The sequence below is a fragment of the Octopus sinensis genome, linkage group LG23 (genome assembly GCF_006345805.1).
Source record: "Octopus sinensis linkage group LG23, ASM634580v1, whole genome shotgun sequence".
NCBI lineage: Eukaryota > Metazoa > Mollusca > Cephalopoda > Octopoda > Octopodidae > Octopus > Octopus sinensis.
The window spans coordinates 16,491,137-16,507,494 of record NC_043019.1 but is presented as its reverse complement, the minus strand read 5'-3'; the positions used below and the strand labels follow the sequence as shown (position 1 = coordinate 16,507,494).

Here is a 16,358-nt window from a genome sequence, read left to right as displayed (position 1 = left end):
ATTTACTTTTTTTAACTATAATCTTTACTTTGTATGGACTCCTAACCACTTTTCATCTCTGTCTGTCTGTCTCTCTCTCTCTCTCTCTATATATATATATAGAAGATGAAATGTATTTTAATAAACACTGCCTTTAAAAATCATTTAATGTATGTATACACTTATACACTTTGGGGCACATTCTGTGTGTGTGTGTGTGTGTATATATATAACTGACTTAACAAATCAGACATGGCCTGGACCAATCTTTGACCGAAGCATTTAAATTAATCTAAATTATATAATGTGTGTATATATACATACATACACACACGCACACATATATATATAATCATGGATAATAATATCATTACATATTTGAACTCCAAGTGGGTTCCTACAGGCTGCTTAGTGTTTTATAAACACCCACACACCCACATAAGTGTTCTCATGCTTGTAACTGTGACCAATCTCTCTTTCTCTTCCTCCCACTCCAGGTACCACTCAGTCCATACCTGATGTTGTCTGTCACCAATTGGTTTAAGAGCTTTTATTTTCTTTTTACACAGAACTAAATTACTTTAGGTGAGTTTTCTTACTCATCCCTCCTATTCTCTCTCTCTCTCTCTCTCTCTTTGCCTCTAGCAACTCTCCTCTTATCTATTTCCCTCTTTTTCTTCCTTTCTTGCCTCTCTCCTCTTATATGCTTCACCTCTTTCCTTTCTTCATCTCTTGTAACTCCCTTCTTATATCTCTCTCTACTTTGCTCTTTTTTACTCTCTTACCATCTCTTTTCATCCTTTCTCCTGTACTATTTCTTATTCTCTCTTATGCTCTCACTCTCTCTCTCTCCTTTATAATCACATTCATACACTCTCCCATATCTCCCCTTATACTCTCGCTTGTCTTACTCTCTTATTTCTTCCTATCCACCATAAACCTTCTCTCTCTCTCTCGCTTGTCCGCACTCATTCCTCTCTTTTTTTGTGTTCCTCTGCAGAAATGGCAGAATGCCCCAGCAGCTCTGAGATTGAGACCAGCTTGAAGCTGTTGCTTCGAATCAACAATGATAACCCAAGCAAAACGCCTGCTGCAGAGGCCCACCATCAGATTCACGATTCTGGGCACAGACTGAATTTCCAGCATGGGGGAGGGCTGTCCGACAACCTGCCTGTCCCCAACCGTGGTGTCCTTGCACAACCACTAACAAAGGATCACTTCCGGGGTGGCCCATCAATGGCACATCAGGCCCCTCCTCTGACAGCGCCACCGAATACAAACTCGCTATTCCCTACCTCCTCATCCTCTTGCTGCCTGCAAGATTTGAACTTACGAGACTCACACAGCTGGAAGAAGTCGAGGAAGGTGACGGAGAAGAAAGAAGCAGCAATGAAGAAAACCCCGTTTAAGGTGAAGGATCGTAAGGGCTGTTTACTGAAATCGAAAACCGGTGAAGGGAGCGAGGGTGGGAGCGGCAATGATGAAGAGAGCGAGCCTGGTGTTGGTCAGGCATCGACAGGGAGCGGCAACATGTGTGCAATGGTTTGGGAAATGATGAATGCCGCTGCTTCTGCCTCGGCTACAAACAACATGGCTGACCCCTACCAGACTGCAGCAAAGCAGCAGCAGCAGCATCATCATCAACATCATCAACAGCAGCAGCATCAACAACAATATCAACAACAACATCATCAGCAACAGCAGCATCAACAATATCAACAACAGCAAAAGCATCAACAGCAACAACATATACAGCAGCAACAGCGTCAGCAACAGCAGCAACGTCAACAACAACAACAGCAGCGTCAACAACAGCAGCAGCGTCAACAACAACAGCAACCACAGCAGCAGCATCGACAGCAACAGCTGCAGCAGCAGCAGCAGCAAGAGAAGGAAAAAGAGAAGTCTGCCAGTGAAGCGTTTGGTAAGTTTGGAATGTTTCTTTCAAATCTCATCAGGGTTGGTTTTGTCTGTCCATTGTTGATAAAGTACCAGTAATATACTGCGACCACCTCAAGGTCTAGTCCATGCCCTAGTGGGGTGGCTTATGTGTGCCTTAGTGACCCTGAAAGCTATTCCAATGGAACTCCTCATCCTTGTAGGGCTAGATTGGTCAAAGGACAGGCCAGGCTTATAATGGACCACCTCTCCTCAAAAGGGGACGTGGGTCTGTATAGCCCTACCTAGAAATAAAGCAAAGTCACAGAAGCATTGATGAAAATTCCAAACTAACAAGACCTGGGAAAGAACAGTGGAGAAAAGCCATCTTTGGCATGTCCAGATACTTAAAGCTTCATTTCCGTCGATGGAATGAATATTTCTTGCTATTTCAATTATTGAAGAAGCCTTAGGAATTCATTCAACATGCCATGCCTGATTTGGGTTTGATGTAAACTCATAAAACAAGGGTAAAACAAATTTAACTACTAGGGTATAAAAAAACAAACTAACATTGGAATATAAAAACAAATGATTATTTTAGTGTTAATATTGAAAAAGTAGCATTAAAATCATCATCATCATCATCATTTGATGTCTGTTGTCCATGATGGTATGAGTTGGATGGTTTGGCCAGGGCTGGTAAACTGGAAGGCTGCACCAGACTCCAGTCTGATTTGGCATGGTTTTCTATGGCTGGATGCTCTTCTTAATGCCAACCACTCCAAGAATGTAATGGGTACCATTTGCATGATGCCAGTATCTACCACGACAGCTATTTTACTTGGTATATATATATATATATATCTAACTGTGGATGAGCCAAACCCAGGAAGACATGGGATAACACAGTGAAGAAAGCATGATCTTCGGATGTTGGGTCTCACAGAAGCGATGACAAATGATGAAGACCTTTGGCAATTCGCTGTGCTTGAGAAAACTCAACAAGCCAAGTGAAATCATAGTCATGGCTGATGCCAGTGGCATGTTAAAGGCACCCACTACACTCTCAGAGTGGTTGGTGTTAGGAAGGGCATCCAGCCATAGAAACCTTGCCAAATCAGACTGGAACCTGGTGCAACTCTTTGGCTTACCAGTCCTCAGTCAAACCGTCTAACCCATGCCAGCATGGAAAACAGATGTTGAATGATGGTGATATATTGTCATCATTTAATGTGTTTTCCATGCTGGCATGGGTTGGACGGTTTGACTGGATCTAGCAATCTGTATGCGTGTGTGTAGATATTTGTACATATGTATATATATATATTCTTCTTTATCATTATTACAGCTGAAGAACTCTCCAAAGAAGATAAAGTCTATCCATTGAAACGAGTAAGTAACTATCTATTGACATCCCCCTCCCCCCCTCAACTACTGTTTAAAATCACTAATCCTTTGTTGAGATATAACTGAGTGGATAACACACTGGATTATCTCTATGTAGGTCATTAGTTCACATTTGTTGCCAGGTTTTTTTTTGTAAGTCTTAACTTGGCCTTGATCAAGTCAAGCTCTAATGGAAGGTTATTCAGATTTGAGTGTCTCATCCTTTAACGAATATTTTGGACTACATTATCAAATGATGCCTTCTTTTTTGTAGGATTTAAAAGAAATTTAGCAGCTATCTCTAGCATGTAGAAGCTTCCTCATTGGCTTTTTTTTTCTTTTTTTTTTTTTTATCTCCTAGGTATTTCTGGGCAGAAGACATTGCCCCAGTTAACCTGTAGGTGCCAAATAATCAGGGAATGTTAATCTGCAGCAGAAATTGTGCTCTCATTTGTGTCGTTCCTTCAAGTCAGAACCAAGCAATGGCGCTTAGGAAACATTTATAATTTGAAAATTCTTCTTCATAATTATTTTCTTTTTTGCAGTCCTTATTCCATACATACTCACATGATTGTGCCGTCGTCATGGCACTCTGTTGGTTACGATGATGAGGGTTCCAGTTGATCTGATCAACAGAACAGCTTGCTTGTGAAATTAATGTGCATGTGGCTGAGTACTCCACAGACACATGTACCCTTAATGTAGTTCTTGAGGAGATTCCGTGTGACACAGTGTGACAAGGCTGGCCCTTTGAAATACAGGTACAACAGAAACAGGAAGAAAGAGTGAGAGAAAGGTGTGGTGAAAGAGTACAGCAGGGTTTGCCACCACCTCATACCAGAGCCTCGTGGAGCTTTAGGTGTTTTTGCTCAATAAACACTCATGATGCCTGGTCTGGGAATTGAAACCATGATCCTACGATCACAAGTCCACTGCCATAACCACTGGGCCATTGCACCTTCACACATGATTGTGTATGTATGTATGTGTGTGTGTATTAAACATTGCAAATGGGAAGTAGTGGAAACCTACTTTTTCACTTTTTTAGAATTCATAATTATAACCAGAGGAGGTGATGGTTTTGGTTTTGGGCATCTCTCTCTCTCTCGATTGATGCAGTTAGCGTTCTTCTGTTAGAATATTTGTAAGACACTGAAGAAATGTTATGCTGGTGTTCTGGAGGGTTGCAATCTTGGGCAAGAATTACTGGGAGATCTGCAACAAAATGGGAGCCCTTCAGTTATTTTAATGGCTAACAGTAAGTTCTGGTTTCTTGATCTGTAAAAGCAGATGAGAATTAAATCTTCCACTGGATAGAATAGGCTCCATTCCCAGATCATCTAGTGACTAACACCAACAACTAGGTGAACCCACCGAGTGTCTTCTGTCTAGAAACACACACACACACGCACAAAGCCAACAGTCTTTTCATGGTTGATTAATGTGCTAGAAATAGGAACCAAATCTCCCTATCATTACAATGTACAACACAACAGTTGTAAGATCTCTACTTATGACCATGTGCTGGATAGTTGAGTTTCTTACTATCACAGCTAGTGCCAGATTCAGATAAAGAGAAGTCCTAAGCTATTCCCCTTGTGATGTCCTCCTTAAAATGTTGAAAATATTGCACATCTTGGCCAGTGGCTTCCTGGCTTTGGAGCCTTTTTATTCAGGCTGCTCACTATTCTTGTACCTAAATGGAAGTAAATATCATGTGGCAATAATTTATTGATCAATAAAGTTTGCAATCCCTTTGGGACTAAATATTATTATATATATTGTCAATGTTATTGAGAAAAGCATATTTGTGCTGTCATCTCATCACCTCTCATAGTTGCATACATAAGAAGTCTTGTAACGAACCAATGTGTGGGCCTCTATACGGTTGCAAATATTATAAACCCTTACTGTGGTTAAATAACAATGTCAACATATTCTTCCTCTACAACTGATGTGTGGAAAGAAAGAGGGGGGGATTCTGCTTGTGACTGTTTCATTGTTGACTTCCCCAAACAGTACCATAAATTAGCTGCTTTTAAAGCAGTCATGAATTAGTCTAGCACTGTTGTGGATAGCCTAATTTGCATATTTGTACTTTTGATGGTTTATCATTAATTAAACAATATATATGCTCAACACAGCTTACATCAACAGTATGGAAAGAATGTGTTTACATTTTTATTTAACCCACAATAAGGCTTTATAGTATTTACATTTATTTTAGGTCTTCTGATTTCTGTGTTTTGCATAAATATCTAAGTATATTGATGTAATTGGCCTGCGTTTGATGTGTAGCCTATTGTTTCCACAGCGATCTGCCCGGTTTCCAGATGCCAAGTATTTCTGCCGTTTATGTGAATTCCATTGTATGAATGATGCAGATTGCTTGACACACATCCGAACCATTAAACACCAATGGCGCAAAGAGGTGAGATTCTTGCCATTTCCTTCAGTTCATTCCTCACCATTTCCCAATATCTTCTTTACACTCTTGCTTCTTTTCCTCTCATTTCACTTCATCTTCTTTCATTTTGTTCTTCTTTTCCTTCTCTTTCATTCAACATTGCTTTTTGCACTTCTATTGTTCTTTCTTTCTTTCTTTCTTTTTCTATCTGCATTTTCTCCCTTTTACTCAATCTCTTTGTTCTTTCGGTCGTTGGACTGTGGCCATGCGAAGGCAACACACTTGAAGAGTTTAGTTGAACCAGTCAACCTTGCTACTTATTTTTGAGTCTGATGCTTACTCTTTGGGTCTCTTGCTGAACCACTAAGTTATGGGGATGTAAACAAACTAGCATCGGTTGTCAAGCAGTGGTTACACACACACACACGCACACACACATACACATGATGGACTTCTTCACAGTTTCTGTCTACCAAATTTATTCAGAAGGCATTGGTTGGTCGAGGGTTGTAGTAGAAGACACTTGGCCAAGGTGCCACACAGTGGGATTGAACCTGGGACCTTGTGGTTGGGAAGCAGACTTCTTACCACACAGCCACATTAACTTTTCTCCCTTTTTATTCTGCTTTTCTTTTCCTCCCTCTCTTCTCTCCTTTATTTCTCCTTCCACATCCTTCAATCTACTCAATGCCACTCTTCCATACTTCATGTCTTAACCCTTCACCTTTCATTTCTCAGCCACCAATTCCATACAGTCGTTTCTGCTACTCTGGTGATGTTCTTCCTTGTCATCTTCTTAGCAATACCTGTTCCCTTCTTAACACTCTTCCCTTCTCGTTTTCTCCTGATTCAATTTCACTCCAATCAACTCAATATTTCCTCATTTGCATAACAGTAAACCATTGATTCATCAGTTCTTTGGTGTGTTTGCAGATAGCGGCAGCAAAAGACAAGCTGAGGAAATTGCCCACACCGACTTCACTTCAACTGCGAGATATAGAAGACACGGTGGAGCGTGTCTATAAAGAGCATGGCTTGACCACAGCTGAGGTTCAGATCCGGAGGAAGTTTGTCCAAAAAGTTGAACAATTTCTGCAAGAAGACATAAAAGGTGAGAGCTTTTGAATTGCTGTTTTTGGGTTGCCTTAGTTCTTGGTTAGCCCCGGGTCAGTCCTAATCCAGCAGTCCTTTGGATATCTAGGCATACATAATCAAATGTGATCATCATTTATTAAACTGATAAGATCTAATTTCATGAAAAATTCACTGCTATTTCTAGCCAGTCAAATGCATGGCTATACAGGTAAGAAGATTGCTTTACAGTCATGTTGCTTTCAGTTCAGTCCCACTGCATGGCATCTTGAGCAAGTGTCTTCTCCTCTAGCTTCAGGACAACCAAAGCCTTGTGAATGGATTTGTATGTGTGTGTGAAAGTGTTCATACCCCTTACATAGGATTGTGTATGTATATATGTATATATATGTTTTATTAATATTTAGCAGGAGTAACAATGACTCAAGGTCCAAGAGCTTTGTGCATTGGTACTTAAAATATTTTTAAAGTTCTATTTTCCCGGTTTACACCAGCATACCTGATAGGCGCAGGAGTGGCTGTGTGCTAAGTAGCTTGCTTACCAACCACATGGTTCCGTGTTCAGTCCCACTGCATGACACCTTGGGCAAGTGGCTTCTACTATAGCCTCGGGCCAACCAAAGCCTTATGAGTGGATTTTGTAAACGGAACTGAAAGAAGCCCATTGTGTGTGTGTTTGTTTGTGTGACTGTCCCCCCCACCATCGCTTGACAAGCAATGTTAGTGCATTTATGTCCCCATAACTTAGTGGTTAAGCAAAAGAGACTGATAGAATAAGTACCAGGCTTACAAAGAATAAGTCCTGGGGTCGGTGCTCCAGCATGGTCGCAGTCAAATTACTGAAACAAATAAAAGAATATATATATATACATGTATATATATATAATGGTGCAACTTGATTTCAAGCAAGTGCTTTATTGTTTTCTGAATCACGGGCAGCACGAATGTGACTTTTCAGTCCTGTCAGGGACATACACTCTCTTGTACAGATGTAGCAATGATGGGTGCCTCTTGCAGCAGGTGTTTAGAGAGCTTATCACTCATGCTTTTGTTTTAGCTGTGGCCAGCCAAAGTAATGCAAAAGATGCCTATGATTGGGGCTTTTTAAAGTGAGGAAAGGCCTTGCATTGGCCAATCCTATTCTCTAAACAATCCATTCATTTGTCTAAAAAAAACTAGTCTACATCATTGGATGCAATAGAAGTTGCTAGTGTTGCGTCAGAGCTTTCCTTTTTGTAGAGAGATGCCTAAACAAAGGTTAGGGGTCTCTCACTCTCGGCAGTTGGATGGCTATAGACTTGACTCTGTTCAACTGATCTTTGATAGGGTTTTGTTCTCCGTCCTGCAGGGTGTCCAACAAAAACCACCCTCCTTACTAAGCAGGTTTGGTAGGATTGCCATTTTAATCATCTACAGCTTAACCATGTAACAGGTCCTTGTCTACTCGTGACTGAGGAAGACCATCTTCTGCATGAAGTTATTAAGCCAGTTGTCAGCTTCACTCGAGGTTGTGCCTGCAGATTCTATGCTCACTGCTGTGCCCTCCTACTTGAAGCAACAATAATAAAGAGTTAAGGGGATCATTTAGTCTTAGCAAGGGCATGACTTACTAGTCGTCCTAAAACAGTCACTATAATTTTTTGTGCTGATCACTGGTCCTTGGTAAAGATCTGTGACACCATGTTTTGGGCAGAGCTTTTCTTTCCAGATCATAAAGATGTGCCTACGTTTCATCCATTCACCAGATTGGAAAAAAATATAATTTCATTGACTTCAAACACTTCCAGCAGATCAGGGTAGACGCCCACCCTTCACTCCCTCAAACTGGGTGTCAATTTCCCAGGCACTCGTTTTTCCCCTTCTTCAAACTTCTTCAACTATCTGTGCACATTACGCTTATTGCTGGTGTCACCCTGGAGCCTTCTGTGGATGTCAGACAACATGCACACCCACCCCTGTGTCAAGAACTCAATGATAGCATTTGGTTTCTTTTTGGAACTCAGTATTTTCTTGCAGTGAAGAACAGCAGGAAAAACAGTTACTAGAGAGGGAGAGTTATTGTACCAACGTGTGCAGTTTGAGCAACCTATGTCAGTTACTAAAAAGACATGCTCACATTTGCCTTCCTTTCACACACTTGTGTGTGTGTACACACAAACACATATACACACTATATATGTGATGTATGTATCAATGAGAAAATCCAAAAAGTCAGTATTCTTCAAAATCCTTGTGGGTATTTGTTCTACACTGAGTCATTAATACTCCCTTTGTCACTGTCACCAGCAGAAATGCTGTGAATGAGCAGTTGGGCCAGCAGGAACCTGTGATCAATGATGCTAGTCTTCTCTTGCAAATTGCAATATAAAAGAAGTAAATATGGTGGCCATTTTAGGAACATACACACCTGTGATTATTTAAGTATATTCACCTGTAATTATCATCTGGTACACCTTACTGTTTCCAATTTTTCTGTTTGTCAGGTGTAAAGTTGCATCTATATGGTTCAGTGCAGAGCGAGTTTGGTTTGAAAAGCAGTGATCTCAACATAGATTTAGAAACCCCACCTGACATGAAATTGGCAAATGGCCTGAAAATGACTTATGAAAGCCTTAAAAAATCAGGTGAGGACTTCAATTTATTTCTTCTTTTATTTAATCATCTCTAAATTAAAATATTATTTTTCACTGTTGGCTTTCCTAATTTCTCCAAAGTTTTCTTTCTGTTGATACTCTTTGAGTCGTTCAACGTTGCCAGGTTTGTTTCTTTTACTTTTCCAACTGTTTTCACTGATACATTTTCACCGCCATCGTCATTGTTAACATCCACTTTTTCATGGTCGCATTTGTTGGACGGAGTTTATCGAGGCAGATTTTCTATGTCCAGATACTCTTTCTGTCACCAAACCTTCCGTTTCCAAGCAAGATAATATTTCCCCATGGGAAGACTCGTTTTTGCAGAATATTGGAAATAAATAATATTCACGTGATATCAAGACAAGGAGATCCAAACACTCTCACACCAACCTGCATACATATATGTACATATATGGCACATAAAAAGCACTGTCCGAACATGATCGATGCCAGGCCCACCTAACTCGCTCCTGTGCCGGTGGCATGTAAAAAGTGTCATCTGAACATGGCTGATGCCAGTGCCTCATGACTGGCTCCCGTGCTGGTGGCACATAAAAAGCACCATCCAAATGTGAGTGATGCCAGGCCCGCTGACTGGCTCCTGTGCTGGTGGCATGTAAAAAGCGCCCTCTACAATCTCGGAGTGGTTGGCATTAGGAAGGGCATCCAGCTGTGGAAACCTTGCTAAATCAGATAGGAGCCTGGTGCAGCCTCCTGGCTTGCCAGTCCTCAGCCTAACCGTCCAATCCATGCCAGCATGGAAAACGGACGTTAAACGATGATGGTGATGATATATATATATATATATATATATATATATATATATAGAAACCATACTAAATTAGACTGGAGTCTGGCATAGCTTCCCAGCTTGCCCTCTCTGGTCAAACTCTCTAACGTATGCAAGCATGGACAACAGGCGTTAAATAATGATGATGATACACATACACACCCACACACATGAGGTTCAATTGAAAAGTATCGGGACCGTTGTTATGGTAACGGAGCTAAAGTATGTAGAATGAACATTCTCGCTCACTTCTGTCGTTTCTAACAGTGATTGAAAGTAAGGTGTGTAGAATGTGGTCATCACAAAAAGAAAATTGGGATTCAGCTGTGCAGCTTCTCCTTATGTCAAGGAAGATGAAAACACTTTAGAAATGGTCATAACAGATGACAAATCATGGGTCTGTGGCTATGACTCCAGAATCAACGCTCAGTCTTTGCAATGGAAGACACAAGTTTTCAAGATGTCAAGCAGATCCAAGAGAATGCAACAAGTCAGTTGCATGCTGTCCCCCAACATAGGAGTTCCAGGAATGCTTCCATCAATTGAAATGATGCTGGATAAAGTGCATGGTTTCAGAAGAGGACTCCTTTGAAGAAGAAGGAGATTCAATGCCAAAGAATTGATACGTGTTGTAGTTTTCTTTCTTTTGCACCAATTGTGATACTTTTTGATCCGACCTTGTATGGACATGGCGGGCTTCTTTCAGTTTCTGCCTACCAAATTCCCTCGCAGAACTTTGGTCTGACTGGGGCTATAGTACATTTACCCAAGGTGCCATGTTCCCTCTCTTTCTTCCCCCCTGTGTTTTCTCTTGTTTTGTTTCATGTTAAGTTTTCTGTATCTTTTCAGACCTCTTCAAAGATGTGGAAAAGGACTTTTTGGCCAAAGTCCCGTTGGTGTATTTCCGATCCAATGACAAGCACCAACTGTACTGTCAAATCACCGTCAACTCCATACTAGCTCGTCAAACTAGTCAGCTCCTAGGTATCTACAGCTCGATTGACATCAGAGCTAAAAAATTAGCCGTGGCATTCCGTTATTGGGCAAAGGTTTGTATTTTTGTAGGGGTTTTCTTGTCTTTTATCTGTGTTGTTTTGGATGACTCGATAGAATCGGTGGAGCACTGGATGAAATGCTTTGTGCTATTTACATGCAAATACTACCAGGTTTAAGCTTACTGCTTATCCCTCTGGAATTGAATAAAGTACCAGTAATATACTTGGGCTGATTTTTGTCAATTGTTCCAGTGTAAAGAATTTTGGGCCTTTATTCTATGAGATTATGCAGTGTTGGTATGTGTGTGTATACATATTCTGTATGTGTGTGTGTATGCCAGTGTGGAAGGTGGACGTGAAACGATGATGATGATGATGATATATGTTTGTGTGTGTGTGTGTACAGATATGGTTAGAATTTTGCTTCCTTTCCACAGTTTTTGGTTCATTTCCACTGCATAGCACTTTGGACTAGTGTTTTCTATTATAACCCCAGGCCAACCAAAGCCTTGTGAGGAGTTTGGTAGATGAATGCTGAAAGAAGCCTGTTGGTTACATACATATGTGTGTATATGTATAAATGTGTGTGTGTGTGTGTGTCAATGTCTCCTTGCTTTGATATTGCTGGACAGTTGTGAACAAGTGCCACTGTCATACAAGCAGTGTCCTTTGTTTCTGATCCTCTGCAAACCTCTCTGGTCTTGGGGAAATATTTTGTTACCTAGATAAGGATTGGTGACTGGAAGGGCATCTGGCCATAGAAAAATCTGCCTCAGCAAATTTGCTCCAACCCATGCAAGCATGGAAAAGTGGATGTTAAAACAGTAATGGTGATGGTGATAATGCACACACACACACACAACACACACACACACGTACACAAAGACATGTCAAAAGTAAATAGACACCCCTCATTTCTGCTGTTTTGTTTGTGTGGACACTGCTTCTCAGAACGATGCCCAATCAGATCAAATCATTAAAAACAACACAAGAGCATTCTGTCTATTAAATTCTAGATTAAGAATTTGTTACAATGTTTTAATGTAGTTGCAGACTTTATTGTATATTCATTCACCAACACGTAATATATCTCTTTTTTTCTCTTCTTTTAAGCTTCTGTGACTCTCTGCGTAATATATGGCTGCACATATAACACTGTTCTGCTATCTCCAGCACACGTGTAGTTATACGTTTTGGAACCGTTCCTTTATCCATTCACGGGGGGTTCAGATTCCACCACAACAGAATTTAAATGACATTTTGTTTCTAGAAATGAATCTTCGTAGAATAATGGTGCCTGTTTATGTGTATATATCATCATCATCATAATTTTAATGTCTACTTTCCTATCTTTACAAGGGTCAGGCACAAGATTATATATGAGATTGAAACTGATATCTCATGGTTACAAAGCAACCGTCTTATCCACTTGACTGTGCCTGTAGCCTACACACACACACACACACACACACACACACTAGGTATACCCAGAGTCCTTAGCTTTTTTCATTGAAGTTGCCCCTTCCAGCCGTTCATGTCCCCTTGTGTGTGTCTGTATAAATTCATTCCTCTATTTTTCGTTTCATTCTAGATCTGTCGTGTCGACCGTCAACAGGAGGGAACTCTACCAGCTTACTGCACCTACTTGATGACAGTTTATTTTCTACAGAGAATCCCAAACCCTATTTTGCCTGTCTACCACGTGGTAAGAATTCATATTCTTCATTCTTTGGTTCTTATTTTCTTTTTCTTTTTCTTTTTTGTTTCTTGTCTCAGCTGGATCACCCACACACGCACATTTATAAATGTATGTGCATATCTACACATACACACTCTGATTGATATATGTATATCCACTCTCACCATCATCATCATTTAACATTTATTTTCCATGCTGGCATGGGTTGGAAGGGTTGACTGGGAACTGGCTTCGCCAGGGGCCATGCAAGGTTCCGCTTTCTGTTTTAGGATGGTTTCTACAACTGGATGCTCTTCCTAGCACCAACCACTTTACAGAGGAGACTGGATGCTTTTTATGTGGCACCTCATGGATAGGGTCATGAAATACCTTGCAAGACAAAAATGGTAAAAAAAAAAATCTCAACTGGGAGAGGAGAGTAGTATTGAGTGTGGGGTGGGTGGCTTTGTGCCAGTTTAGAGATTAAAGGTACAGAGCGATAGAGATAGGTGTCTTGCTGTCGGTACATAGATACATGCCAATTGGAAAGGTAAGGAGAGCGATAGTGAGAAATGTATTTATATCTACATACACACACTGAGAGTAATTGGTCAGTGTCAATAATAATAATAATAATAATAATAATAGATGCCCTGATGCAGTACCAGGCAGTGGCTCTCATGGCTTCTCATCTTAAATGATTGGAAGTGTTATCATGTACATAGTTTTATCTTGGTATAAAAGATGGGCTGCAGCAAATATTTTGCTCAATACCACAGATTTGTTAGTCAGTTGCTTGACTGTAACCAGTTGAGCATGTCCCTTAATGGCTGACGATATGTGCATCCTTGATCACAAGCAGAGCTAGTGGGGGAGCATCATAACCATGTGTTGAGAGGGATTCTTTGGGGTTTGGATAATTCACCTTTGGAAACATTGCTGTTTTTTTGTTCATCATCCTTAAACAATCCTTATTTAGGGACTTTTATGCTGGATGGGCTACACGACCTGAAGAAAATTCTAACTGGGCCCCACTTCAAAGGTCATGCGCTTTTTATCATGTTATGAGATCACTATGTCACCCACACATATGGTTGTGATGCATGTGCCTGGTGTACCCTTATCAGATGGGTATACTTGGGCTTCGTGTATTTGTACCCCAGTGTCACTCTGATGGTATGCACTGCTCTCTCACTCAATAATAATAATGTTGATGCCGCCAGCTACTGTTTGCTCTCCTTGATAGTCATGTGACTGGTTTGCTCTTTTTGTCAGCTTCATTATTTAGTAAATGACATGAAATAAATAAAAAAATAAAAGCAATAAGAGTGGTTAAACTCTGGATTTGATGCTTGACCAAAATCTAGTTTATTAATTTACCATCTTCTGTTCAAACCCACCTAGTGTTATCATCATCATTATTTAGCATCTGCTTTCCATGCTGGTATTGTTTAGATGGTTTGACTGGAATTGGTAAGCTGGGGAGCTGCACCAGGTTCCAGTCTGATTCAGCATGGTTTCTGCGGCTGGATGCCCTTCCTAATGCCAACCTAACGTTACACTCCAGGAGTGTAATGGATGGTTTTTTGTGCCAGTCATGTGACACTGGCATCGGCCATGACTACAATTTCACTTGGCTTCACAGGTTTTAATAAAAAATAAATACCAGTGATACACTTGGTGTCAGTTCACTCAAGCATTGTATTTTCATGTGTATTTTGGCCAAAGCCAAAATACACATGAAATGTGAAAATGACCGAGACCTTCTGGTAGGTTCCCTCACCAGCTTCACACGCACATACACACATGCCTACTCTCTCTCTCTCTATGTGATAAGCTAAACTGTTTTTTTAATATTTCAGCGGGCAACAGATGAGAAACAGAGAGAGAGATTTTTTGAGACTATTACAAAAGCAGTAAGTATATCTCCAGATCTTTCTCTTTTTTTTTAGCTCTTTATTAATCCTTTCTAGACAAAATCTTCTGATGAATTTTCTATTTCTCTTGCTTTGCTTCCTTTCTTCATTCCTCACCTTTTCCCCTTCTTTTTTTCCCAATATCATCAAGTGCCAGCTAATCATTCCATTCTTGTCTCTTCTAATCAGGCATCAACCTTTCAAGTGAAGAATATGTTAAATGTTGGTGAATTATGGCTGGAGATGTTGAAGTTTTACTGCCAGGGCTTCGACAGTTCCAGCACTGTCATCTCAATCAACTACGAGAACAAGTTGACCCGGGTGGCAAAGAACTGGAAGACCAAACGACTTGCCATTGAAGGTATGTTGTCATAGTTGTAGTGCTAGTCTTGGGTAGAACTATCTCTCTGGCTATGGTTTGTTGTTGGTGACAGGGGCCAAAATGTGTTGTGTAAAAGGATTATTTTGTGTAGGGCTGACAGTGTGGTTGTGAGGAAGGGTGTATGTATTTGAATAGGTTTTAGAAATAAGAGACCTTGCCATGTTTGAGTGTGTGTGTGTTTAGCTGTTGGAAGCATGGATGTGGGTGTGTGGTTTGTTGTTTATCCCAAGGTCAGGGCTAAAACTAAGGATGTCCTTTGGTAATCATGCCATCTTTATTCATTCAAAGACAACCATGTATCTGGTACTACCCAATGTGTCTTTTTCTAAGACAATTAAGGTACAATGTGAAAGCGGTTTGGGCTACTATTTCCAGCAAATTGTGTGACCACATAGAATCTACTCCATTGGTTTGTGTTGTTAGCTTCTGAAGTTAAGAGTGTATATGTGTGTACAAGTTTCTCTGTTGAAGGTAAAGCTATTCTAGATGCAGGTAAGAATGTTATTAGCTGCTGGAAGTAAATTAGAGTCTCTAGGTGTGTGTTTACCCTACACCAAACCTGATCGAACAAACCCATGGTCAAAGGTATTCCAGGCATGACCATTCAGATATTTTCAGCATGTATCATAGACTACATTATACAGTGTTTTATTAAGACAGTAGGGTGTTATTTGTTGAAAGGAGGGGCAATCACATACAGACTTTGTGTATTAATGAAATTGTATAGATACCAATAATATTGGTTATCAATAATGTCGTTATCAATAACATCAATATTAATTATAAATTTAAAAACAATCTTTTCGTTACTTAGATCCATTTTCTACAAAGCGAAACATTGCCAGGTCTGTGAGCGGAAGGAAGATTTTTGAGTATTTCCAAGATTGTCTTGTGAAAACTTGCCTCTACTTCGGCTTTCCGCCTACTTCCAACTCGTCTAGCAGCAGTCCAAAGAAAGACAACAATGAACAGCAATCAGGCTCACTAACTGCAACAACAACAACTACAGCAACACAAATGAATGGTACCGACCGGACTCCCAAAGATCCCAACTGCAAAACTCCATCCCCTAACTCATTGGCACAATCTCCTTCCAAGGGCTCTGATGACAAGGCAATGTTGGTTAATGAGGTTCATGACCCAGAACAGCAATCCACCCAGTCAACTGGATCATCTCAATGTTCAGAACCGGAGGATGATGATGATGAGGATGATG

General features: G+C 40.4%; 1 protein-coding gene across 1 annotated transcript in view; it reads left to right on the top strand.

Annotated features, from left to right (window-relative positions):
• Positions 1-16,358, top strand: part of LOC115223705 (terminal uridylyltransferase 4-like) — a 60,352-nt gene that overhangs the window by 16,474 nt on the left and 27,520 nt on the right. Inside the window, exons 2-12 of the mRNA XM_036512631.1 lie at positions 477-564; positions 980-1,903; positions 3,209-3,252; positions 5,561-5,677; positions 6,587-6,764; positions 9,229-9,369; positions 11,021-11,220; positions 12,758-12,871; positions 14,707-14,760; positions 14,950-15,121; positions 15,957-16,340. Coding sequence (XP_036368524.1) covers positions 982-1,903; positions 3,209-3,252; positions 5,561-5,677; positions 6,587-6,764; positions 9,229-9,369; positions 11,021-11,220; positions 12,758-12,871; positions 14,707-14,760; positions 14,950-15,121; positions 15,957-16,340 — 2,326 coding nt within the window. The 5' untranslated portion in view covers positions 477-564; positions 980-981. The remainder of the gene's footprint in view (positions 1-476; positions 565-979; positions 1,904-3,208; positions 3,253-5,560; positions 5,678-6,586; positions 6,765-9,228; positions 9,370-11,020; positions 11,221-12,757; positions 12,872-14,706; positions 14,761-14,949; positions 15,122-15,956; positions 16,341-16,358) is intronic.